At 49.8% G+C, this 23,348-nt stretch overlaps 1 protein-coding gene across 6 annotated transcripts in view; it reads left to right on the top strand.

Annotated features, from left to right (window-relative positions):
* The window catches only part of NEK5 (NIMA related kinase 5), a 100,957-nt gene that overhangs the window by 10,150 nt on the left and 67,459 nt on the right, over positions 1-23,348 (top strand). The window contains exons 1-2 of one of the 6 annotated variants that reach the window (XM_068267116.1): positions 3,161-3,244; positions 7,444-7,584. In XM_068267116.1, coding sequence (XP_068123217.1) covers positions 7,468-7,584 — 117 coding nt within the window. In that variant the 5' untranslated portion in view covers positions 3,161-3,244; positions 7,444-7,467. The other 5 variants (XM_068267119.1, XM_068267118.1, XM_068267120.1 and 2 more) reach the window with 5 other exon arrangements.

Genomic DNA, 23,348 nt, shown 5'->3' with positions numbered 1-23,348 from the left:
ATTGGCTATTCATGAGGCAATGCTCATGCAAATATGCATTTGCTTTCGCATGCCAAACCATGCAGGGTCAAAAAACGAATACCGCAAAGCGGTCGCCCTGCGGGAATTAGTTCATGCCACATTAGCACTTTCCAGGAGCGCCACGGGGAGGCTTCCCAATGCCCCCACACAACCGGGGGACCGCGGGGTCCCAGGCACTCTCACCGCCTGGGAACCACAGCAGCACCCCGGAGGGGGAGGCTGGGTGGCGCAGGCGACCCCCCCAAGCGTGGCCAGCGCCGGGGGGAGCCGTCTGCTCCAACCTCCCAATATTAAAAACAGGCACTTACCTTAACGTCCATTGCGTTCTGCTACATGCGCATTAACTTGGGGGCACCACATGAGAAAGGAGTGAAGCATGGGTCACCCCAAGATTTAGAGCTCAGGGCTGGCTCACACACAACACTCCAGAGGGGGGGGGGGGGGGACAGGTGCAAACAACTCACTCCAGGGCTCACACCACCAGAGCAGGCCATCTTCCACCTGCCTCCATAGGATACAACTGCAAAAAAATGCTTACCTGAGGAAAATGTATGCGTGCTCTAACACCAAGTTTTAACCCTAGCAAGTCTGGCTCTGCAAATCTGGCTCAATTGGCTATTCATGAGGCAATGCTCATGCAAATATGCATTTGCTTTCGCACGCCAAACTATGCAGGGTCAAAAATTGAATCCCTACCACGGTCATATGTCTATGTATGTATCATGTAGTGTATGTATCCTAGTCTAGGGCCAATTTAGGGGTAATATAATTAACTTATCTGATGTTTTTGGGATGTGAAAACAGGAGTGCCCGAAGCAGGGGCGTAGCAATAGCCATAGCAGCCATAGCAGCTGCTATGGGGCCCTGGAGTATAGGGGGCCCAGGTGGTACTTTTGTATTCACCATTAACTTTCTTGTGTTTCTCCACCCTCAGTGCCTCAGTGGTCTCAGTGCTCATGAACTGTATGTGCATTATTGATTGCATGAGAATGTAATTTGCCCACTTAACTCATATCCATAGGGAAAGGGAAGATCGTTGCTTTAAGAGTGCCTACATCTGAGGGCCCCATGAAAGCTTTGTTATGGGGCCCCATAATCTCTAGCTATGCCACTGGCGTGGAGGAAAACCCACACACATACATGGGGAGAACAACAAACTCCATGCAGATAGTGCCCTGGCTGGGATTCGAACCCGGCGCTGCAAGGCAAGAGTGCTGATTTTGTATGGCATCTTATTGATTAAATGTAACGAATGATCCATATTTTCCCTCATGTGGAATCTATTGTTTCCTTACATAGGCCCCTTCCCAGTTCCCACATTCACATTTCTAGACACAATTTCGGCAACACGATCCTCAGGGACATAAGAACGGTATTGACTGCACGATCTGCCACAATCCATGTATTGCAATTCAGCGCGTAATCTCAACGCATGTTGTCCGACAAAGTCCCGCGATCGCATTGCGATTTCCATTCATTATAATGAATGGGAATCACAAGCGCAGGGCGAAGAATCGCATAGCAGCACTTGTGTTTCCAGCAGCGTGACTGTGAGGAAGGGGTCATAAACCAACAGCAAGGCACTGCACTTCTCGGCTCTTCCTGTTCAGTAAAGCCAACACCTATTCAGTGAGGAGACCTTGGGCAACACTCCCTAAGACCTGGAACCCACCAGAGTGTTTTTGTGAGCGTTTAGGGAGCGCTTTCAATCGCTAGTGATTTCCCCAAACGCGCTGCCAATGTAAATGGATGACAGATACCACTACAGCGATTGCGATTAAGCAAACAGCACTCGCTGGACATACAGCATTTTGGGAATTTCCATTCCAATGAATTGTATAGGAGCAGGGAAATCACTCCCAAAATCACCTGCAAACCGCTATCACAAATCACTAGCGAATGCAATAGCGTTTTGCGCTTTCTAGTGGGTTCCAGGCCTTACACTGCTACTGCCTACTCTGGGCACCCTAGTGGTTGCAGCTCTGGCACTTTGAGTCTGCCAGGAGAAAAGCCAGATATAAATGTTCTGCATCTTGTCTTTCACTTCCATCCATGTGCTTGAAATAAGCACCAGCATCTCTCTAGGCCAAATTACTGTTATTACTATTGTTATTATCAGACAGGCAGGTATTGCTACCATAGGTACAAGATTGGATGAAAATAGGTGATTGTTTGGAGAGCAGCATAACACCCCAAGATTTCAGCGAGCTGTACACAATGCCATTCATGTTTCATCCACCTGTGGACATATGATAGACTAGCAACAGTGGAGGTCTCAGGGGCAGTTACAGGGGGTAACTATATAAGGGGAGCCGCCCCTGAAAAGGTTAAATGGTGGCTACAGTTATGATTCCCAGCATATGGACTTTCTGACTGGGGGGGGGGGGGGGGGGTGACAACAAAGGGAAAAGGTTTGCATGTTGGGGGGTGTCAAAGTTTTCCAGGGGGACTGCATATTTTTTAATCACATATCCATACCCCCCAACTTTTTGAGAAAAGAGGGACACATTAAGACACACCCCTGCCACGCCCCTAATCACACCCCTAGTCACTGATACCAGAAAGAATTCTGAAGCAAAAGATGCAGATTTATAATTCACACCACACTAGTCCTCTCCATCATTAGTTCTCCTTCATTTAAGCATATCAAAAATAAGAAATATATCAAATAAAATGTTAGAAATAATGTTTAGAGTCTATTAAACATGTTTTTCTGTAGAAAAATACATATATTTACATTGATCTGTACATGAGTCCTGAAAGAGGGACAAATGAGGAAGAGAGTGGGACAGAGGGTTTTAGTTCCCAATGAGTGACTGTCCCTCCAAAAAAGGGACAGTTGGGAGTTATACCTGAACTGTTAGTAAAAAAAAAAAAAAGGATGTTCTAACTTCTTTCCGCAATATCCACAATTTTTGTTCTGGGGTTTGGCTTCAATAAAAGGTTTGCACACTTTGTGATATTCAAACGTTTGGAAATCTTGTTGGGCCCGCTTATATTGCTTTGTGGCAGTATCTGGTCAATACTAGCTGAGCTGACAATGACAAAGGAAATCACAAGATGCTTTGTAGGCCAGGGGGAGGAGGAGCTGCAGGTGAGAGCTGAGAACAGTGACTACACATCCCACAATGCAGCTGGGAAGGGCTTGTGCTCATGCCCCAGGAAAGGTGGTGTCTGTGGTCGGTAGGACAGCTTCAGAGGCTGCCAGTGACTATTATCCTGGGTGAGTGCACACACTATGTCCTGCTAGGGTTTGGGGATTACTGACTGACTAGGCATGACTGCTGCTGCTATGACAGTTTACTGACTGACTGGGGACCTAGAGTGACAGGAGATCCTCCAGGATTTCTCATTGATGTTTGAGTCTTATATCCATGGCAACCAGGAGGAGGAGCAGCTTAGCAAGTAACTAGTCCTGCATTATGTAGCTGTGGTGCTGAAGTCAGGGGTCTGTCCATGCTAAGGGATGGGATCAGTTCACTGTATCTAAATAAGTAACTAGAGGAACTTAGTAGCAGCTATACTTGGAAGGAAGGTGAACCAGCTGCTGAGAGAATGGAAAAAACCGTTTACATCTAACCACATTTTGTGTGCACTTCCTGTTGGTTTTGCTCTAACTGGTTAAAATGAAATATCGTGATTTTCTAGGAGTGTACTGGAGGTACTGGCTCACCTGCATACCTTTCATATTCTTACTAGAGAGCTCCAACAGCATCTGAACCAGGGGTGTATGGCGCTAGTCTACTTTAGGGGACCCACCGCAAATCCCCATAGACACTTTCAGCTGGGCTGCAAAACGGAACAAATGGCTTCCGTTTGCTTGTTGAAACCCCCACAAGCCATATACCCATGGATAGGTAAGCATGCCCTGTAACGAATTGGGAGGTTTTCGGTAACAGAAAGTTTAAATTGCCCGTGTAGGAGCCACCGAACGGCCTAAATCTCGGTTCCGTCGGCCATCTTAATTCTGCTGTGCAGGTCTCTTTCTTCCTCCTCATTGGAGGGTTTGTTAGCTGGCACGCCCCCACCTAACAATCCCTCCAATGAGGAGGAAGAAACGACCTGCAGAGCAAAACCAAGATGGCCGACGGACCCGAAATTGCGGTCGTTCCGAGGCTCCTACACAGTCAGTTCAAACTTTTTTTTTTTTACCGAAACCCGCAAAATTCGTTAGAGGACATGCGTAGCTACCCGGGGATATAAGGCTTGTGGGAGTTTCATCAAGCAAACGGAAGCCATTTGTTCCGTTTTGCAGCCCAGCTGAAAGTGTCTATGGGGATTTGCGGTGGGTCCCCTAAAGTAGACTAGCGCCGGGTGTATTAGGCTAGGTTTCCACTTGTGCGTTTTTTTTTTTTTTTTTTTGTTTTTTTTTTTTTTGTTGCATTTATATGAGAACCGATGTTTGTGAATGGGTCCGTTTCCAACTGTGACTTTTTGCATGCCATTGTATGGGTGAAAACACAAAGGACAACCTGACCTATTTTTTCACATTTCCATTCCGATTTTTCATATACAATGGAAAAAAAAATTGCCCAATTTCTTACCGGAAAAAGGAACTTGTCTTGTTGCGAGTGACTAGGCAGAACATGTAAATTATCACATAGAAGTGCATGTAAAATACCATGGGTTTTTTTTTTTCATGTTCGGAAAAATGTAATGTGATTTTCCTGATGTGAAAAATGCAATGCTACAGTGGAAACGTAGCGTCAAAGCTACATTTTTCTAAGGTCCTGTTCACATCAAATGCATTTGCAGGCGGTTGTGTGAACGCATGCGGTTTGCGGACCACGAATTCAAGTGATTTTGCACATGGAACACATCAGCTGAAAGTATTTCTGCAGATAAAGAAATGTGTAAGGTCGCATTCACAGTGGGACGTTATGGTCGCAGCTTACCACATTGCTAATCCTATCTGCCATTCACAGTGCGACGTTAAAGACGCGTTAAAAAACATGTTACATTGTGGTAACTTGCTTGCAGTGCTTTACCTCTTAACGTAGACATGTTGCGACTTTAACGTCGCATTAAAATGCAACGTCCCACTGTGAATGCGACCTTAGGCTAGGTTCACAGTGGTCAGCTGCATGTGTATACCATTGTCTGTATGATTATGTACACCTTATTTGTTTCTTACTTTGTGCAGTGCAGAGGCGTACCTGGGTGATATAGAGCCTGTGGCAAACACTGAAATTGCGCCCCCCCCCCCCCTCCCGTTCAGAGCCCCCTTCCCCCTCTAAAAACTGCATCCTTTCTCAAGTACATGTGTTATGGTTGCCTGTGTCTTTTGGCTCGGGATATTGCTGAAGTTACTTTTTGGGAAATATCTCTTATTTCCTCTTTGTCCTCTTTTTTAACACTAAGCCAAGTGCGCCCTACATCCATAAGTAGCCATGTACCCCAGATAACAGAATTAATCTGAGGTCTAAGCGACAGGGAGGCATGGGGCGCAGCACAGGGGCAGACATCGCGCCTGTTTTGCTGTGGAGCCTATGACACAAACCATATCTGCACCCCTCTAGACACGCCTCTGGTGCAGTGCAACAGAATATGTTGGCACTTTATAAATTAATAATATGGAATAACAAAAAGAGGCCTTACTAAATTTTGTGTGGTGAAAAAAAATTAATTAAGGTTAATGGGAACTGGAACCAAATGAAAAAAAAAAACACAAATGTAATACAAAGTGCATCAAACTACATAAATAATGTGCATTTTCTGTCTGTTTTGGATGTTTGTAAGTAAACTTGCTTCAAGGCATACTTAATTAGTGTGACATTATCTGCATATGAAGGGTCCTTTCACACTATGCACATTTACTGCGCACAGGGCCGGTTTAAGCAACAATGGGGCCCCAGGGCAAAATAAACCTGGGGGGCCCCCCCAACATATACCCCGGAACAAAAATCGGCATTAGGGGACCTTTTTTGCAGCTGGTATAACGGTGTGAAGTCCCAATCGGTTGGAGCTCCACATTCTGGCTATCCCAGCCTGCATGGGGGACAAGGGGTTAAAAAGTTTCAGGAGGGGGGACCCCACATCATTTAAAAAAAAAAATCCCACACTCTAAACATAAAAAAAAAAATTGGGAAAATAGGAAAAAATGCCAGGGATCTTCATACAGCCATATTGCGGCTGTATAGCGATCCCTGGCCAAAACGCTGCGGCTGCGTACAGACCCCCTGGAAACCCCGTCAGGAAATTTATTGCGCTTTCGTTTGATGCATGTAAAATTACACTACCGTTAGGTTTGCTACTAAAAGTGACATTTACCGCATTTAAAAGTATACTTTTTTCCTTCGAAACTTTAAAATCGATTTTCTCAAAAACTATAAGGTCTTTTTGAAAAATTGTTTTTTACTCTTATTCCTAATGAACTCCTTAACATATCCTGAAAATTTAGGGTTTCTAGCATTTAAGGTGGATTTGCTATTAACCATTAAAGTCGGCAGGTTTTTAAATGTGTATTTTTTTTTTCCTTTGAAACTTTAAAATCGATTTTCTCAAAAACTATAAGGCCGATTTGCAAAATTTTCCTCTTGTAGCCACTGCATTGAAAGTGCCAATGTGTTGCTGATGTCAATATGGGCCTGTTTCCACTAGACGCGTTGCAATGCGGAAACCGCTCCGAAACGCAAGGAAACTGCAACTAATTCACGTCAATGCAGTCGTTTCCATTGACGCAAATTTACCTATGCAATCCGGCACAATGTGACGCGGGGGAAATTATGGATAGCATGCTGCAGTTTTACACAGCACTCATCCGAGTCCGCATAGCCGCCGATGGGAAGCCGCATGGCGCCACATTTGGCGGTCCGGAAGACAACCGGAAGTACCTGCGAAGAGATGCGAGGCGATGCGGCGATCGCCTGGCATCCTATTCGCCCAGTAAAAACTGGCCCTTAGTGCAAAGCGAGCAGTGTATTTAGCCAGGTTGAGGCCAAACAGCAGGATAGGGAGAACATAGATTTACATGTTTTTGGTTATAAGGATAAATGTAGGGGTCAGGAAAGAATTAACATGCTGCTGTTTGGTTAGGTGTAGGCATGGATAAATGGATCGCCATTGTAGGGTTGGTTAGGGTTAGACACTGGAAGGGAATAACACAATTGAGAAGGTTAGACATGAGGAAGGGGATAATATTAGGGGAAAATGTCAGGTTAGATGTCAGGAAGGGATTTACATTGGGGGTGCAGATGTTAGGTAACAAGTAAGGTATTAAAAAAAGAGTGCCTGGAGAGAACCCACACAGACATGGGGCCAACATACAAACTCCGTGCAGATAGTGCCCTGGCTGGGTTACGAACCGGGAACCCAGTGCTGCAAGGTGAGAGCGCTAACCACTAAGCCATTGTGCTGTACAATACGGTTTGCATTACAAATCAAGTATGTTAAGGATGTTATGTGTTCTGTCTCTTATTTAAGGTGTGACTTGGAGGTAAGAAAAAAATGGACAATTACGAAATCATCCGGATGATTGGAGAGGGAGCATTTGGAAAAGCTTTCTTGGGAAGAGCAAGAAGAGACAACATGCAATGTGTGATCAAAGAGATCAGTCTTTCCAAGGTAGGTGTTTTTGACTTGCATACAGCAAGACAGTGGTTGTTCCTATAGAGAGCAACAATGATGTACAGAGAGGAGTTACCCAAGGAAGCATGTTAGTTTCCACTCCAGAGAAGGTGTTATTGTATTTATGGGTGGGGAAGTCATGGTGGCTACACTTGTCATATGACCTCTCGCTCAGGGCTGGATTGTTTGGAAAGGCCACAAACGCCTGGGCCCTTAGCGGCAGCTGCCCAGAGGAGGACCTGGACATGAAAAAGGAGTTGCTACATATAAGGAGGAGGCTGAAAAAGGGGAACTGATGCTCAAGGAAGCTGTTCATGAAAGGGGCTGTATTTGGATTATGCACATAGTAGAGGGGGCTGCACATGGAACGGGGAGGGCATTGCTTCACAAGGAAGGGTAGTCACAACATCCATGGCCTAGGGGCACAAAAAGTATAAATCTGGCCTTGCCCTTGCTACAACCAAGGAGAAACGTTTTTCTTTTTTTGCACAACAGCATTAATCTGCACTCCCATTTTGTTGTGTGTTGCCCCTTCTCTGGGGAAGCTAGAAGCTGACCAGACCAGGCCTAGTGGGCCAGGGACTGGGACCAGAGGATTCATTCATCACATAGCAGTGCCACACTGGAAGTCACTGAGTTCTTCAGTACAATGTCTTCTCCTGGGAACATTTTATTCAAGGATAGTTGTGTCCAGTGGCGTAACCAGGGCAGGATTTCTGGGGAGGCCACACAGGCCCAGGCCTTGGGCAGCTGCAGTACAAGGGGCAGCTGGACAGCTGATGGCAGCAAATTTAAAAGAGAGTCTGCAAGTGAGGAACACGTAGAAGAGGGGTACTGCTCCCCAAGAGAGCTGTACATGAAAAAGGAGGGCTGCTGTGAATGGATGTTATATATGGAAGGGGGGGGGGGGGGGCGGCTGCACATGAAATAGGAGGCGGGGCTTCTGCACATGGAAGGGAAGCAACACGAAAGTTGGGCTAGGGGCAATTAGAGTATAAATCCGACCTTGGGCGTAACTACAAATCACAGGACCCCCCCAGCAAAACTTTGATTGGGCCCCCAAAGTTCACACCCTCTTGCAAGGGTCATAAAACAAGTGTGGCTGCCATAGTCTTCACATCCATAACAAGTGTAGCCTCAAAAACACCTGATCTGAAGGATGGACCCCTTTATTGGAGGGTGGGAAGTAAAAGTTGGGGCCCCCTTACAACTTTGGGCCCCCCTGCGGTCACAGGGGCTGCTCCCTTGTAGTTACAACTCTTGGCTGTGTCCTTGATTTTAGCATGTGTTAGAAACTAATAGATATCACCATTAATTAGGAGGGATGTCACATACATGTGGTCATGTGCTGCATGGAAATATTTACCAAGGCATGACAGAGAGCACTGATGATGGACAGTATCTTGTGCTAATGCTGGGAACACACTGAGCTTTTCTGTCAGATTTACTGTCAGATTGATTATTTACAACATGTCCGATCCGATTTCCAACTGATTTTTGTTCACCTCTATTGGAAATTGATCAGAAATTGATCGGATATCAGATCGGACATGTTGGAAACAATCTGCCAGAAAATCTCAGTGTGTGCCTTGCATTATGTGCAGCTCAGGGCTACTGATCAGTGTCAGTGGGTCACTGCTATAAGCACAATCTTCCTGATAATAGTACCAGGAAACCGCATGACTCATAAATCCAGTTCTACCGGCTGCATGAGCAATGCAATGGTTTGTTGTTGTTTTTTTAACTGTGGTTAGAAAGAATGAAACGTGTTTTTATAATAGACAACATGATCGCTGTTGCTTTTCACTTCTCGTTATGGGTGTGTCATACATTATGTAAAAATGGTCCATGAGATGCAAATAATTTCCGAGTTGGAGCAGGATAAGGAACATTTTGTATGGAGATTTATGCAGCTTGAATATGGTCCAAATCATATGGAAAGGATTACAAGGAGCCCAAAAAAGCCTCTAGCTACAGGTTGGTTCTCCTACTACCAGCTCATTGCTCAGCAGTTAAGAATGATTTATAATTTTAGAGCCCCTAAGCCAACTTTCTTGTTACTCCCCTTCCATGAGCATTAGCAACCCCTCATTCCATGTGTAAAGTCCATGTACGGCAGCCTCTGTCTTTCATGTATAGCTCTCTTGAGCAGCAGCATCTCTCTCCCTTTTCAATGTGCAGCCTCCTCCTTCATATGCAGCAATCCTTCTCCAATGTCCAGCTGCCCCTCTTGCATGTCCAGCCACACCCTTGGGCTGCAGCTGCCCAAGGACCTTTGTGGAATCCGACCATGCTGAGGACAGAAAGAGAGCTCCAGAGCTGGGCAGGGTTAAGCGACAGGAGCACATGACCTGGACGGGCGAAAGGTGACCCCAGGCATTTTGATAGGTTAACTGGGGTCAAGGTGACAAACAAAGGCGGGCAGAAATCTGCTAGCCTTTGTTAATTACAATTGGGAGGACAAAGGGACTTCCTTTCACCTCAGGAGAACAACAGAGCAACACCATCAGCAGCAGCAGCAGCAGCAGGAAAAGGCCCAAGGGCAGGCAGACACACAAGCATCCCGCACAAATACAGTAAGGCGCTATCTTAGCTGGGGTGATAGTAACTGGGCCCAGAGGGGGACAGTGCAGCCTCGGAAGCATAATTATGGAAGCGGCAGCACTGGCCGAGTTGTTGGAGAGGGTCAAGAGGCAGGCCGAGTCAGGGGGTATGGGGTGGATAGTGGGCCAGATGGGGTACCTTGATTCCCAGGAACTGCAGGCCCCACACTTACCTCCAGTTAGAAGTCGCAGGGCTCCCTCCCGATTCAGCCCATCGGGCTCCCCGGTCGGTAGTAGGGCCGGTAATATGCATGCCAGCCAGGCCTCGAGTCCTAGGTCCCAGCAGCTCATCCCCGCAGCTTCTGCCATCCCCTTCAGCCCGCCTTTGGCCGGACCGGTGCAAAGAAAGGGGGGCAAAAGGCCAAATAAAAAGGGAGCGCCAGCCAAAAAGCAGGCAAAGTCTACTCCGGCGGCCAGCCACTGCATGCCCGATCAACAGAAGGGGGTGGGCCCGGCGCTGGTCGGTGACAACAACCGCAATCCTCCCCGCGAGGACGAGGCCTTCCCCCGATATTCACCCCCCCTGGCACCGTTGGATCCGTCCCCGCCGGCCCTCTTAGATCCGCCTCCAGGACCAAGCGAATCTTCGGCGCGCCGCGGCAGGCCCCAAAAACATGGCGCCTCGCCGGCCACGCCTCCCGTAGCCCGCACTCCTCCTTCCCTAGCCAGCGCATCACCGCCTATAGCCCCGCCCACCAAACCCCGCGCATCATCTGCACGTCACGGCAGGCGCCGCCAAGATGGCGTCCTCCATGATGCCGTTCAGCCCGGCCACGGTGCAGGGCCTTCCCTGCACGCACGGACCTTGCGGCGTACACTGCCCACCAATGCGGATGCTCCCTCCACTATCCATCCTCCCCTTCCCAGTACCCCCCGCTCACGATCGGTCTCCAGCAGGCCTCGCAATAATAAAGGCCTATATGCTGAGAGACCCAGCCACCCCCCATCTCACCCCGGTGGCATACCCACACCCCCCACCACACATTCCAGACCCCACGCAAAGAAAGGAAAAGGGGCTAGTCGGAGCAAGGCGGGGGTGAGAGCCACGCACAAAAAGGGGGTGAAAAGGGGCAGAGCAGGGGCCATCAGTCGGGGAGGAGAGAGAGAAGGGATGAGAGGGGACACAATGAGGGGGTCAGAACCATCTCCAAGTATGGCAGGCTCCGGACGGAGCCGTGCTTACAGGGACACTCGGTCCAGAAAAAGAAATCGGAGCCGGTCAAGGGACGACAAGGCAGGCTCCCCTAGGGGCAGTGCCAGGAGACCGCGGAGATCGGAGACAGCAGAGCCGCAGGAGGGCCGTGCTCCCAGGAGCCACGACACACAGGGGGACCCGCAGGCTCTAGGATGTGTCGAGGGGGTGGCCACGCTGCTACTACCGCAGCGGCAGCAGATGATTCGTCATGGCTCCGGACAGCCCCTGGAGCAGGATGCTCGGGGTAGATGCTCACCAGGACCCGGAACGGAGGCGCCTTTGGCGGCAGATGCAGGTGAGGCGAATGCTTCAGAAGAGGATACAGACGCAGATTTCTTACAAAATGACTATTGTTGTGGGGGAGAGGGTAGGGGGCACGGGTTCTTTCCCAGCGAGACTCAGCCTAATAGACAGGCGAATGACCCACCATCTGACCCCGGCTTAGGGGAGCATTTACTTTTGTTACAGAACATGAGGGAGATGCTGGCGGGAATGCAGAGCAGAGTCCAAGAGGAAGGGACTAGCGGGGATTCGCGCAGTAGTTTGAGGAGTCGCAGCAGCTCAAGTTCCAGCAGCGCCAGCGCAGATAGATCATCTCGCGCAAGCAAAAAGAGACGGTCGCGGAAGCGTAGCGTTTCAGACGCGGCAAAAAGAAATACCTATGTGGTCTATGAAGGCCCCCTAGGTACACATTTAAAAAAGAAAATGAGGAAAAAAGTGTGGAAGCGGGAATACTTTGATATATTCTCACTCCTCCCCCTGGATCGCTTCTCTATGGAGAAATGGGAAAGAGGGAAGGAGCATCGTAGAGACAAGGATGAGTTCAGGAGGAGGGTTCCTTTGATCCCTCGAACATTTATCAACTGGTTGCAAGCATTTGTTACCATGGGGAGCATAATTGGGGAGAAGACACCAGAGTTATGCTCCTCCCTATTTTGCTACCTAGACAGTATAATAGATGCGTATCGAGCCTATGGGGGGACGGCATGGTTAAAATATGACGAACAGTATCGCCAGCGTATGGCGTTATGGCCCTCATTGGGCTGGGACCAAAAGGACCTTCCCCTGTGGACACGCCTTTTCACCGACCCCAAAACAACCTCGGCCGGCACGCAGGGGGGGTCTGGATACGGGATACTGAGAGGGAGCCAAAACCCCTTTCCCGGGACCGCCGGCGATCTCCAGTCGGGTTCGTCGGCACCAAGGAAAAGCGGAGCATGCTGGCTTTACAATAATGGCGCATGCAAATGGGGCACCAGCTGCCGCTATAAGCACGAGTGTTCGGCCTGTGGCGGACAAAACCATACATGGGAAAAGTGCTTCAAACGACTTAAAACAGCGCAGCGAACGCACGGACAGGATGGAAAAGGGGAGGTCGCCGGTGAACATCGTAGAGATGCAACCGTGGCTAGGTAAATACCCAAATAGGGAACAGGCAGATCTCTTGATACATGGCTTCACTAATGGCTTTCGTATACCCTCTCAAACCGCTTCTCCAACGACACATTGTAAAAATTTAAAATCAGCCCTGGAATTCCCACACATTGTACAGCAAAAATTAGCCAAGGAGGTAGAGTTGGGGCGCATGATTGGTCCTTTCCGGACCCCTCCTATTCCCAACCTACACATTTCTCCCCTGGGGGTTGTACCAAAAAAGGAACCCGGTAAATTTCGCATGATTCACCACCTCTCCCACCCAAAGGGGGAGTCTGTGAATGATGGAATAAGCGGCGACCTGGCATCAGTAACTTACACCACTTTTGACCACGCGGCGGCCCTGGTCAGGGACATGGGAAAAGGGGCTCTTATGGCAAAGGTTGACATCGAATCAGCTTTCCGGCTGCTGCCTGTACACCAAGATAGCCTGCACCTCTTGGGCTGCAAATGGGATGGCTCATACTACATAGACTGCTGTCTCCCAATGGGATGTGCCATATCCTGCGCTTATTTTGAGGCCTTTAGCACATTTCTAGAATGGGTGGTACGAAAAAGGTCCGGCCTAAAAGGTCTGGTACACTATCTAGACGATTTCTTGTGCGTTGGCCCCGCAGGTTCAGATGACTGTAGAACAGTGCTGGAAAACTTGGTCACTTCCTTTCAGAGTTTCGGAGTACCATTGGCGCCGGAAAAGACAGAAGGCCCCTCTGAGATAATAAAGTTCCTGGGCATCGAAATTGATTCATTGGCCATGGAGTACAGGCTCCCGCAGGACAAACTGACCGATTTAAGGGGGGAGATCGATAGGGCAATATCTGCAAAGAAAATAACTCTGAGGGCCCTACAATCTTTGTTAGGAAAATTGAATTTTGCGTGTAATGTCATGCCAATGGGCAGGATTTTCTGTAGAAGATTAGCCTTCCTAACTGCCGGGATATCAAACCCGCAGCACCATATTAGGATAAAGGCGGAGGGAAAGGAGGACCTAAGGGTGTGGAAAAGTTTCCTAGATGAGTACAACGGCAGAACGCTGTGGATGCAGAAGCCATTACCCAGCGATCAAATGGAGCTTTTCACGGACGCCTCAGGCAGTGTGGGGTTTGGAGCATATTTCCAGGGACAATGGAGCCAGGGCAAGTGGCCGCCCGCATGGCGCAGATCTCCTTTCATACGTAACTTAGCCTTGTTAGAATTCTTCCCTCTAGTGGTCGCGACAGAGATTTGGGGCACAGCCCTAGCCAACAAATCGGTTATATTCAACACCGACAATATGGCAGTGATGTCCAGCTCAGAGCCAGTGGTCAACCTGGTTAGACACTTTGTACTGCAATGCTTAAGACACAATATCAAATTTAGGGCTGTGCACCTACCGGGAACATCTAACGGTATAGCAGATGCTTTATCTCGTTTTCAGCAGGAACGCTTCCGAGAGCTGGCCCCACGCGCAAGTGCCTTACCAATGCAGGTACCACATCATCTTTGGGACATGATATCACCTTAATGGCAAACTGGGTGAAACATTCATTAGCGGAAACCACGTGGGAGGCCTATTCCCGGGTATGGAGACAATGGGGGGGGGTTACAAACTAGATTAGGACCCGGGCACACGGGTTGGAACACGGACAGGGATCGCCTACTAACATTTTTAGGGGAAATGTTTCAAAAGGGCTGTTCGCCAGCAGTAATAGATAGGAGCATGGCGGCCTTAGCCTTCATGTTTAAGCTATACGGAGGGAGGGATGTGACAAAGGACTTCCTTATACGTCAGGCAATAAAGGGTTATCGTAGGCGCCCAAAAGCAGCAGATAAAAGACGTCCCATCACCCTCCCGTTACTACGGGGGATGTTGGCCAGCATTGACGAAGTATGCCTAACCGACTATGAAAGACACTTATTCAAACTGGCCTTTTCATTAGCATTCCACGGGGCACTACGCCTGGGTGAATTGGTTAGTAAGCGTAAAGACGGCCAGGGGGGATTGCAGGTCACAGATGTGTCATTAGAAAAGGGTACCCTATTCATCCGGATACCAAAGTCAAAGACAGACCAGAGAGGGAGAGGGATTACTCTAGCGCTGAACGCAGTTCCAAATTCACCCGCATGCCCTCTCGTCCTATTTAAACAGTTCATACACAAACGTGCTGCAGGGGGCGGCCCATTGCTACAGCACGAAGATGGGTCGTCCTTGTCTCGCTACCAATTCATTGCAGTTCTAAAACGATGTCTAACTGAGGTGGGTTGCAAGGCGGGTGACTATGGGTCCCATTCATTTAGGATCGGAGCAGCCACAGAGGGGGCGGCCAGGGGTATGAGCGAGCAGACCCTTTGCAAATTGGGTAGATGGAAGTCGGGCAGGTTCAAGCTGTACATACGCCCTCACCTTGTGGAGCACTATTAAAAAAGCTGCGTGGGGGGGGGGGGGGGGGGAAGTTTTGGGGGCTTACAAAGGAGTCATTACCATTTTTCTGTTATGTTATTCAATTATTGCCGTTGCAGGTACAACCAAACCCAGATGCAGAGTATGGATATTGGGACACTCCTACGTGGTGTGGGCGGAGCGAAGGGCAGCACAACGCAACGGGGGGAGGAACTTAAGTTTGGGTACTGAGGACGTGGAGGTGCACTGGTTTGGGTATCCTGGCGTCACCATAGAACGTTTGAAATTAAAATTCTTCAGGTTGACGCGGCTATGGGGCCCCCCAGACGTCGTGATACTGCATATAGGGGGGAATGATTTAGGCTGGCTCTCCACGTATCGGTTGATGACAGATATAAAATACTTTATGGTGCGGGTGCGGGAGCTCTTCCCCAGGGTGCTAGTGGTCTGGTCTGAAATGATACCCAGAATGCGTTGGCGCCCCCCAGTCCCTTACACAAAAATTAACAGAGCCCGTTGGAAGGTGAATAAAGCCATTGCTAAGTTTGTATGCAAGAGAGGTGGGGTGTCCGTCCGACACAAATTACTGGAAAAGGACTCTTCTTTCTTCAGGCACGATGGTGTCCATCTGAATGACATCGGTAATGACGTATTCCTTTTCGGGCTGAGGGAGGCTACGGAAGCTGCCCTCAGCGTATGGCGGGGCATTCGGGGTTGAGGCTTCAACTCCCAGAATGCTGTGGCGGGTCCTTTGCAAGGCCTACTTGGAGGCATAAGTACAACAAGGACTGAATGAAGTTACCCGCAGAGCTGAGATGTACCATGGCTTGCGGCTACTTGGTGATGCCGGCCTTGTCAGGGGACTCTTCAACGATATGAGTAATGTTGCCGAGATAAGAAGAAAAGGAAGCTGGTTATGTAAAATAAATTGTTGTGTTTTTAGGAAAATAGTTATTGTGTACTAACACTTTTATAGTATGGAATGTAATCAGAGTATAATGTTTAATAAAAGCTGTGGCCTTGGTATTCCAGACAATTGTCGCAGCTTCATGTATTCAGGGGTAAGGGGTTACCTATGGGACCTATCCGGGTCAAGAGAGCTCCAGAGCTGGGCAGGGTTAAGCGACAGGAGCACATGACCTGGACGGGCGAAAGGTGACCCCAGGCATTTTGATAGGTTAACTGGGGTCAAGGTGACAAACAAAGGCGGGCAGAAATCTGCTAGCCTTTGTTAATTACAATTGGGAGGACAAAGGGACTTCCTTTCACCTCAGGAGAACAACACCCATCCACCCTCCCCTTTGGAGTAAGCTGGGATTCTGGGAAATAGATCAGCAGAGAGGTTTATTTAGTCACAGCAGGCGGGTCCTTTGCAAGGCCTACTTGGAGGCATAAGTACAACAAGGACTGAATGATGTTACCCGCAGAGCTGAGATGTACCATGGCTTGCGGCTACTTGGTGATGCCGGCCTTGTCAGGGGACTCTTCAACGATATGAGTAATGTTGCCGAGATAAGAAGAAAAGGAAGCTGGTTATGTAAAATAAATTGTTGTGTTTTTAGGAAAATAGTTATTGTGTACAGGGTCGGACTGGGACACCAAGGGCCCACCAAGGAAGTTTCAGCCTGGGGCCCACCCCCCTCTCCTCCTCCTCCCTCCCCCCCCCCCCCCATTTTGGGCTCACATACACATGTACTTTAGAAATTTTGCATGACTTTATGGTAGGGAATAGATTGTGAGCAATTCTGAGGACAGTCTCCAATAGGGATATGTCTAAATGCGAAACTAAATGGGTGTCACCATGCACTGGAACATCGGCGTGGTCATGATGAGTCATGGGCAGACTTAAAAAAAAAAATACAAAACACAAAATAAGTAGCGGCGTTATTCACAGAGATTAGGTCCGACCAGATACATTGTATATTCAAGTAGTTACATGCCTCATGATAATTCATCAAGTAGTCAAATTGCAGCAGATACCCCCACAAAATGCAATCAGGTTGACGGCAGATACCCCCACACAATGCAATCAGGTTGGTGGCAGATACCCCCACAAAATGCAATCAGGTTGACGGCAGATACCCCCACACAATGCAATCAGGTTAACGGCAGATACCCCCACAAAATGCAATCAGGTTGACGGCAGATACCCCCACAAAATGCAATCAGGATGACGGCAGATACCCCCACAAAATGCAATCAGTTTGGCTGCAGATACCCCCACAAAATGCAATCAGTTTGGCTGCAGATACCCCCACACAATGCAATCAGGTTGGCTGCAGATACCCCCACACAATGCAATCAGGTTGGTGGCAGAGATACCCCCACACAATGCAAGTCCCCCCCAGCTTGGAAGGGGGGGCAGAGGGCACAGATCAGCGGGGAAGCCTCCCCCCCTCCCTCACCTAGGGCCCCCCCTTCCGCGCAGCCCCCTCCTCGAGAAGTGCAGCCAGCAGCGAGCGGAGTATAGCTTACCAGCTTCAGATGATGCTATCTCCGCTCCGCATGCCGCTGCTGCCCTGCTGGTCTCTGTCTCCTGTAGTGACGCTGTCCAATCACGCTCTAGCAGGAAGTACTGCGAGAACGTGATTGGACAGCGTCACACACTACAGTCAGAGACCAGCAGGGCAGCGGCATGCGGACTCGGAGCGGAGATAGCATCATCTCTGTAGCTATTCTCCGCTCGCTGCTGGCTGCACTTCTGGAGGAGGGGGGTGCGCGGAAGGGGGGGGGGGCCCTAGGTGAGGGAGGGGGGGACGCTTCCCCCCCTCCCCGCCGCTCTGTGCCCAATTCCCCCCCTTCCAAGCTGTGCCCCCCTCCAGTGGCGTAGCTAGGGTGTTTGACACCCGGTGCGGATAATTTACCAACACCCCCCCCAAAAAAGCAAAGCGCGCAGCGACAAAAAAAATGGGTGTGGACATGACATCACATGGGTGGGGGGTAATTGTAATGTAACTGTAACAGTAAGGCAGTGGGCTAATATAGGTAGCCAGAATAGTTTCCCTCAGCATAGGTTAGATATGACAAATATGACAACATGACAAATTCAGCAATCTTGAGGCCCCCAACAAGACAAATTCAGCAATCATGAGGCCCCCAACAAGACATTCAGTAACCATGAGGCCCCCAACAAGACAAATTCAGTAACCATGAGGCCCCCAACAAGACAAATTCAGCAGTCATGAGGCACATAAATAAACAGCATTTCACATAAATAGGCAGAATGCCCACTTAATATGGTAGACACCTCTCACCTGGCTTCTGAATTCTCCTCTACTGGCTGCTGTGCCAGGCAATACTGTTTTTGGCTGGATTGGGGATGATGTGTGGGCTGAAAGGCCTGGCGGTGATGCTGTGGCCGGCCTGGCGGTGATGCTGGGCTGTACTTGGCTGGTTGAAGTAAATGTTGGCCTGACTGTTGGTGGTGATGCTGTGGCCTTTTTGACAGTGATTCTGGGCTGGTTGGCTGGTGGTGATGCTGGGCTGGCCTGGATAGTTTAGGTAGTGACAGGTGCACCCTAGTTTAGGTAGCACCAGGAGCCTCCCAGCTTAGGTAGTGACAGGACCCCCAAGTTTAGGTAGCGACAGGAGCCCCCCAGTTTAGTTAGTGACAGATACCCCCCAGTTTAGGTAGTGACAGGAGCCCCCAGTGTTTGTAGTGACAGGTGCCCCCCAGTTAAGGTAGTAACAGGTGCCCCCCAGGGTATGTAGTGACAGGAGCCCCCAGTGTTTGTAGTGACAGGTGCCCCCCAGGGTATGTAGTGACAGGAGCCCCCAGTTTAGGTAGTGACAGTGCCCCCCAGTTCAGGTAGTGACAGGTGCCCCCAGTTCAGGTATTGACAGGCGCCCCCCCAGTTCAGTTAGTGACAGGTACCCCCAGTTTAGGTATGACAGGAGCCCCCCAGTGTATGCAGTGACAGGGACCCCCCCCCAGTGTATGTAGTGACAGGAGCCCCTAGTTTAGGTAGTGACAGGGCCCCCCAGTATAGATAGACAGGTCTATAGGTGTCCTCAGTGGCAGCGGAGAGAGAAGAGAAGCGGTGGGGAAGGGAGGACGTTTCCCCCTCCCCCTTCCCTCACCTTGGGGCTCCCCCTCTCTCGCTCCCCCCTTTAGAATTAAGTGATGCGGCAGGCAGCGCCGCTGTTCCTGCCACTTCTTTTCTCTCTCCGCTGCCACCCCAGGGCGGGCGGGCCAGCCACGTCCGGGTAGCTAGGGGGGGGCAGCAGCTAGCCAGGGGAGTGCGCATGCCCCATTTTGCCCTATGTAGGGACGCCCATGGCATGGTAGGCAGATAGGTAGCCGGGTGGGAGGGTAGGCAGATAGGTAGCTGGGTGGGCAGTTAGGTAGCCGGGTGGGAGGGTAGGCAGTTAGGTAGCCAGGTGGGCAGATAGGTAGCTGGGTGGGCAGTTAGGTAGCCGGGTGGGCAGTTAGGTAGCCAGGTGGGAGGGTAGGCAGATAGGTAGCTGGGTGGGTAGATAGGTAGCCGGGTGGGTAGATAGGTAGCCGGGTGGGCAGATAGGTAGCCGGGTGGGAGGGTAGGCAGATAGGTAGCTGGGTGGGTAGATAGGTAGCCGGGTGGGTAGATAGGTAGCCGGGTGGGCAGTTAGGTAGCCGGGTGGGCAGTTAGGTAGCCGGGTGGGCAGTTAGGTAGCCGGGTGGGAGGGTAGGCAGTTAGGTAGCCGGGTGGGAGGGTAGGCAGTTAGGTAGCCGGGTGGGAGGGTAGGCAGATAGGTAGCTAGGTGGGTAGATAGGTAGCCGGGTGGGCAGCCAGTTAGGTAGCCGGGTGGGTAGATAGGTAGCCGGGTGGGAGGGTAGGCAGTTAGGTAGCCGGGTGGGAGGGTAGGCAGATAGGTAGCTGGGTGGGTAGATAGGTAGCCGGGTGGGCAGATAGGTAGCCGGGTGGGAGGGTAGGCAGATAGGTAGCTGGGTGGGTAGATAGGTAGCCGGGTGGGTAGATAGGTAGCCGGGTGGGCAGATAGGTAGCCGAGTGGGAGGGTAGGCAGATAGGTAGCTGGGTGGGTAGATAGGTAGCCGGGTGGGCAGTTAGGTAGCCAGGTGGGAGGGTAGGCAGTTAGGTAGCCGGGTGGGCAGATAGGTAGCTGGGTGGGTAGATAGGTAGCCGGGTGGGCAGCCAGTTAGGTAGCCGGGTGGGTAGATAGGTAGCCGGGTGGGAGGGTAGGCAGTTAGGTAGCCGGGTGGGCAGTTAGGCAGAAGGGTGGGAGGGTAGGCAGAAGGGTGGGAGGGTAGGTAGCCAGTGGGGGCCCCGACTCCTATGCTCCCCCTCACCTGGGTGTCCCCCCTCCTTACAAGCCGCGGGGAGGGCAGCCCGACTGTTTTTTTTTTTGTTTTTTTTCCCTTAAAAAAAACTATTTTCCCCGGGGGCCCCCTCCTATCCTCCCCCTCCCTCACCTCGGACTCTCGGAGGGCCCCCTCCTGTTACGAGCGGCGCCGGCGGGTACAGCAAACTTCCGGGGAGGTATAGCAGAAGATAGAGGTCCAGCTGCCTCCCAGTCGCTGTCTCCTCTATGCCGCTCGCACTAAACCAGGAAGCAGTGCGAGCGGCATAGAGGAGACAGCGTAGCCCGGGAGGCAGCTGGACCTCTATCTTCTGCTATACCTCGCAGGAACTTTGCTGTAACCGCCGCCGCCGCTCGTAACAGGAGGGGGGCCCTCCGAGGTGAGGGAGGGGGAGGATAGGAGGGGGCCCCCGGGGAAAATAGTTTTTTTTAAGGGACATAAAAAAAAAAAAAAAAAACAGTCGGGCTGCCCTCCCCGGCTCTCCCATGCAGCGCACGCCTTCTAGGGGCCCCCAGGTCAGGAGGAGGGGCAGTCGGGTCGGGGCCCACCGATGGGACCGTCGGTGGTTCGGCGGCTCTGTCCGAGCCTGATTGTGTACTAACACTTTTATAGTATGGAATGTAATCAGAGTATAATGTTTAATAAAAGCTGTGGCCTTGGTATTCCAGACAATTGTCGCAGCTTCATGTATTCAGGGGTAAGGGGTTACCTATGGGACCTATCCGGGTCATGCTTTTGCCTGTAGTGATCTGAGCTGGACTCCATTATCCTCTTTGCTTTCTGAGCATCACCCCAGCATCTGCCTGCTCATGTCAGTGCATTTCACACTCCCTAGTGCGTAACCCTCTTAGAAGAGGGTAGCTAACTCTACTGGGGTGGATAGGAGGTGCCCATAGAAACCCACATTGTATATGTATATAGTATTACACTCAGCCAGGGTAGATGGAGATGTACAAATAAATGTTCTCTCCTACCTTGTAGTAGTGACAGTAATATCACGCCAGATTAGGCTCCCAATCTCGCTGTGTTCTTTTCTTCTCTACAAGCTTGAAAGCATCAGGAATTGTTCCATAAATAGGTCAAAAAGAGTAGATAAAGCTATAGTATGGCTCAAGCTCACTTATCTGAACCTCCACTGTTGTTTTTTATTGCAAAAGCCAATAAAATACATAAAGTACCCCAAAACAGAAGATCAAATGCCCAAGAACATAGTCGCAGAAGTATGATTTCTCCCTTCCTTCCTGGCAATTAGGTGTAATCATCCTAGTATACTGTAAAAGAAGACTTTTCAAACAATATTAAAATACCCCATTTTCAATCTAATTAATGGAATATATGCAATAGCAGAAAATCTCGAAGGACCAAATACATGTGTACACGTACAAATAAGAAGTAGGTTTCTTCCAGAGTAAAATGAGCCATAAATTACTTTTCTCCTATATTGCTGTCACTTACAGTAAGCAGTAAAAATCTGACAGAACCGACAGGTTTTGGACTAGTCCATCTTCTCATGAGGGATTCTCAGGGTTTTCTTTATTTTGAAAAGCATTTTATGAATGGCAGTTGCTCTGTCCAACTGTCAAATCAGTGTTCAGTGAGCAGGGAGGCTGGCCAGCACCTTTGTATGAATCCTTTCAGGGAGTGTCTTTATAAAGAATAAAGGCCATGCTGAGAATCCCCTATGGAGAGATGGACTAGTCTAAAACCTAGTTTTGTCAGATTTCTACTACTTTCTACTACTTACTGTAAGTGACAGCAACATAGGAGAAAAGTGATTTATGCCTCATTTTACTCTGGAAGAAATGTACTTCATATTTGTACATGTATACATGTATTTTAAATTTTACAATTTTCGTGATAGTGCTCCTTTAAGTCTTCATTATATGTCATACTAGGTTCTGCTAGTATGCTCTGGTTTAAGGAGGCCACACACAATACAATTTTTATATTTCTTTTTAGGGCCCATTTCCAGTAGGTACAAATAAGCAGTGTTTCCATGAATCCAAGCCGGACGGGGAAACGCTGCAAAGAGGACCTACTCTAACAAGGTAGGCCTCAGCCTTCAGTCCGGCAACTTGAGGGAAGTCTGGAAGGGCCTCAGGGCGGCCACGAACTTTAAACCCCCCCAGCAACACGCAGCCCCCAGCCTCCAACTGGCGGAGGAACTCAATGAATTTTACTGCAGGTTTGAACACCAACCCAAGAGGCCCGTGGTCTCAGCATCCCAGCCAGCACTGGACTCCACAACATCCGCAACAAAGGACGCTAAGGGCCTAATAGCGGCCAGCGGCACCCCCGCTCTGTCCGCAGTGCAAGAAGAGGAGGTGCTACAACACCTTCGCAGACTCAACCCCAGGAAAGCCTCAGGCCCGGATGGGGTGTCATCACACTGCCTGAGAACCTGTGCAATCCAACTAGCTCCCATCCTCACCTCTCTCTACAACAGATCCCTATCGGAAGGGAAGGTCCCCTTCTGCTTCAAAAGGTCCACAATCATTCCAGTCCCCCAAAAAACAGGAAACACGGAGCTCAACAACTTTAGACCCGTAGCCCTGACCCCCATCATCATGAAAGTATTCGAAAGGCTGGTGCTGGCCCACCTGAAGCACTCCACCAGCACCCTCCTCGAACCACACCAGTTTGCCTACAGAGAAAACCGATCAGTAGACGATGCCATCAATGTCAGCCTGGCATACATCTCGGAGCATCTTGATAGACCAGGAGCCTACGCCAGGGTCCTTTTCCTGTACTTCAGCTCAGCCTTTAACACCATCTGTCCTGACATCCTGATCGACAACCTTACGTATCTTGGGGTAGATTCCCTCCTCTGCAAGCGGGTAAAGGACTTTC

This window comes from Hyperolius riggenbachi, chromosome 2 (genome assembly GCF_040937935.1).
Source record: "Hyperolius riggenbachi isolate aHypRig1 chromosome 2, aHypRig1.pri, whole genome shotgun sequence".
Classification (NCBI taxonomy): Eukaryota; Metazoa; Chordata; class Amphibia; order Anura; family Hyperoliidae; genus Hyperolius; species Hyperolius riggenbachi.
This window is presented reverse-complemented; position numbering and strand designations above follow the sequence as displayed.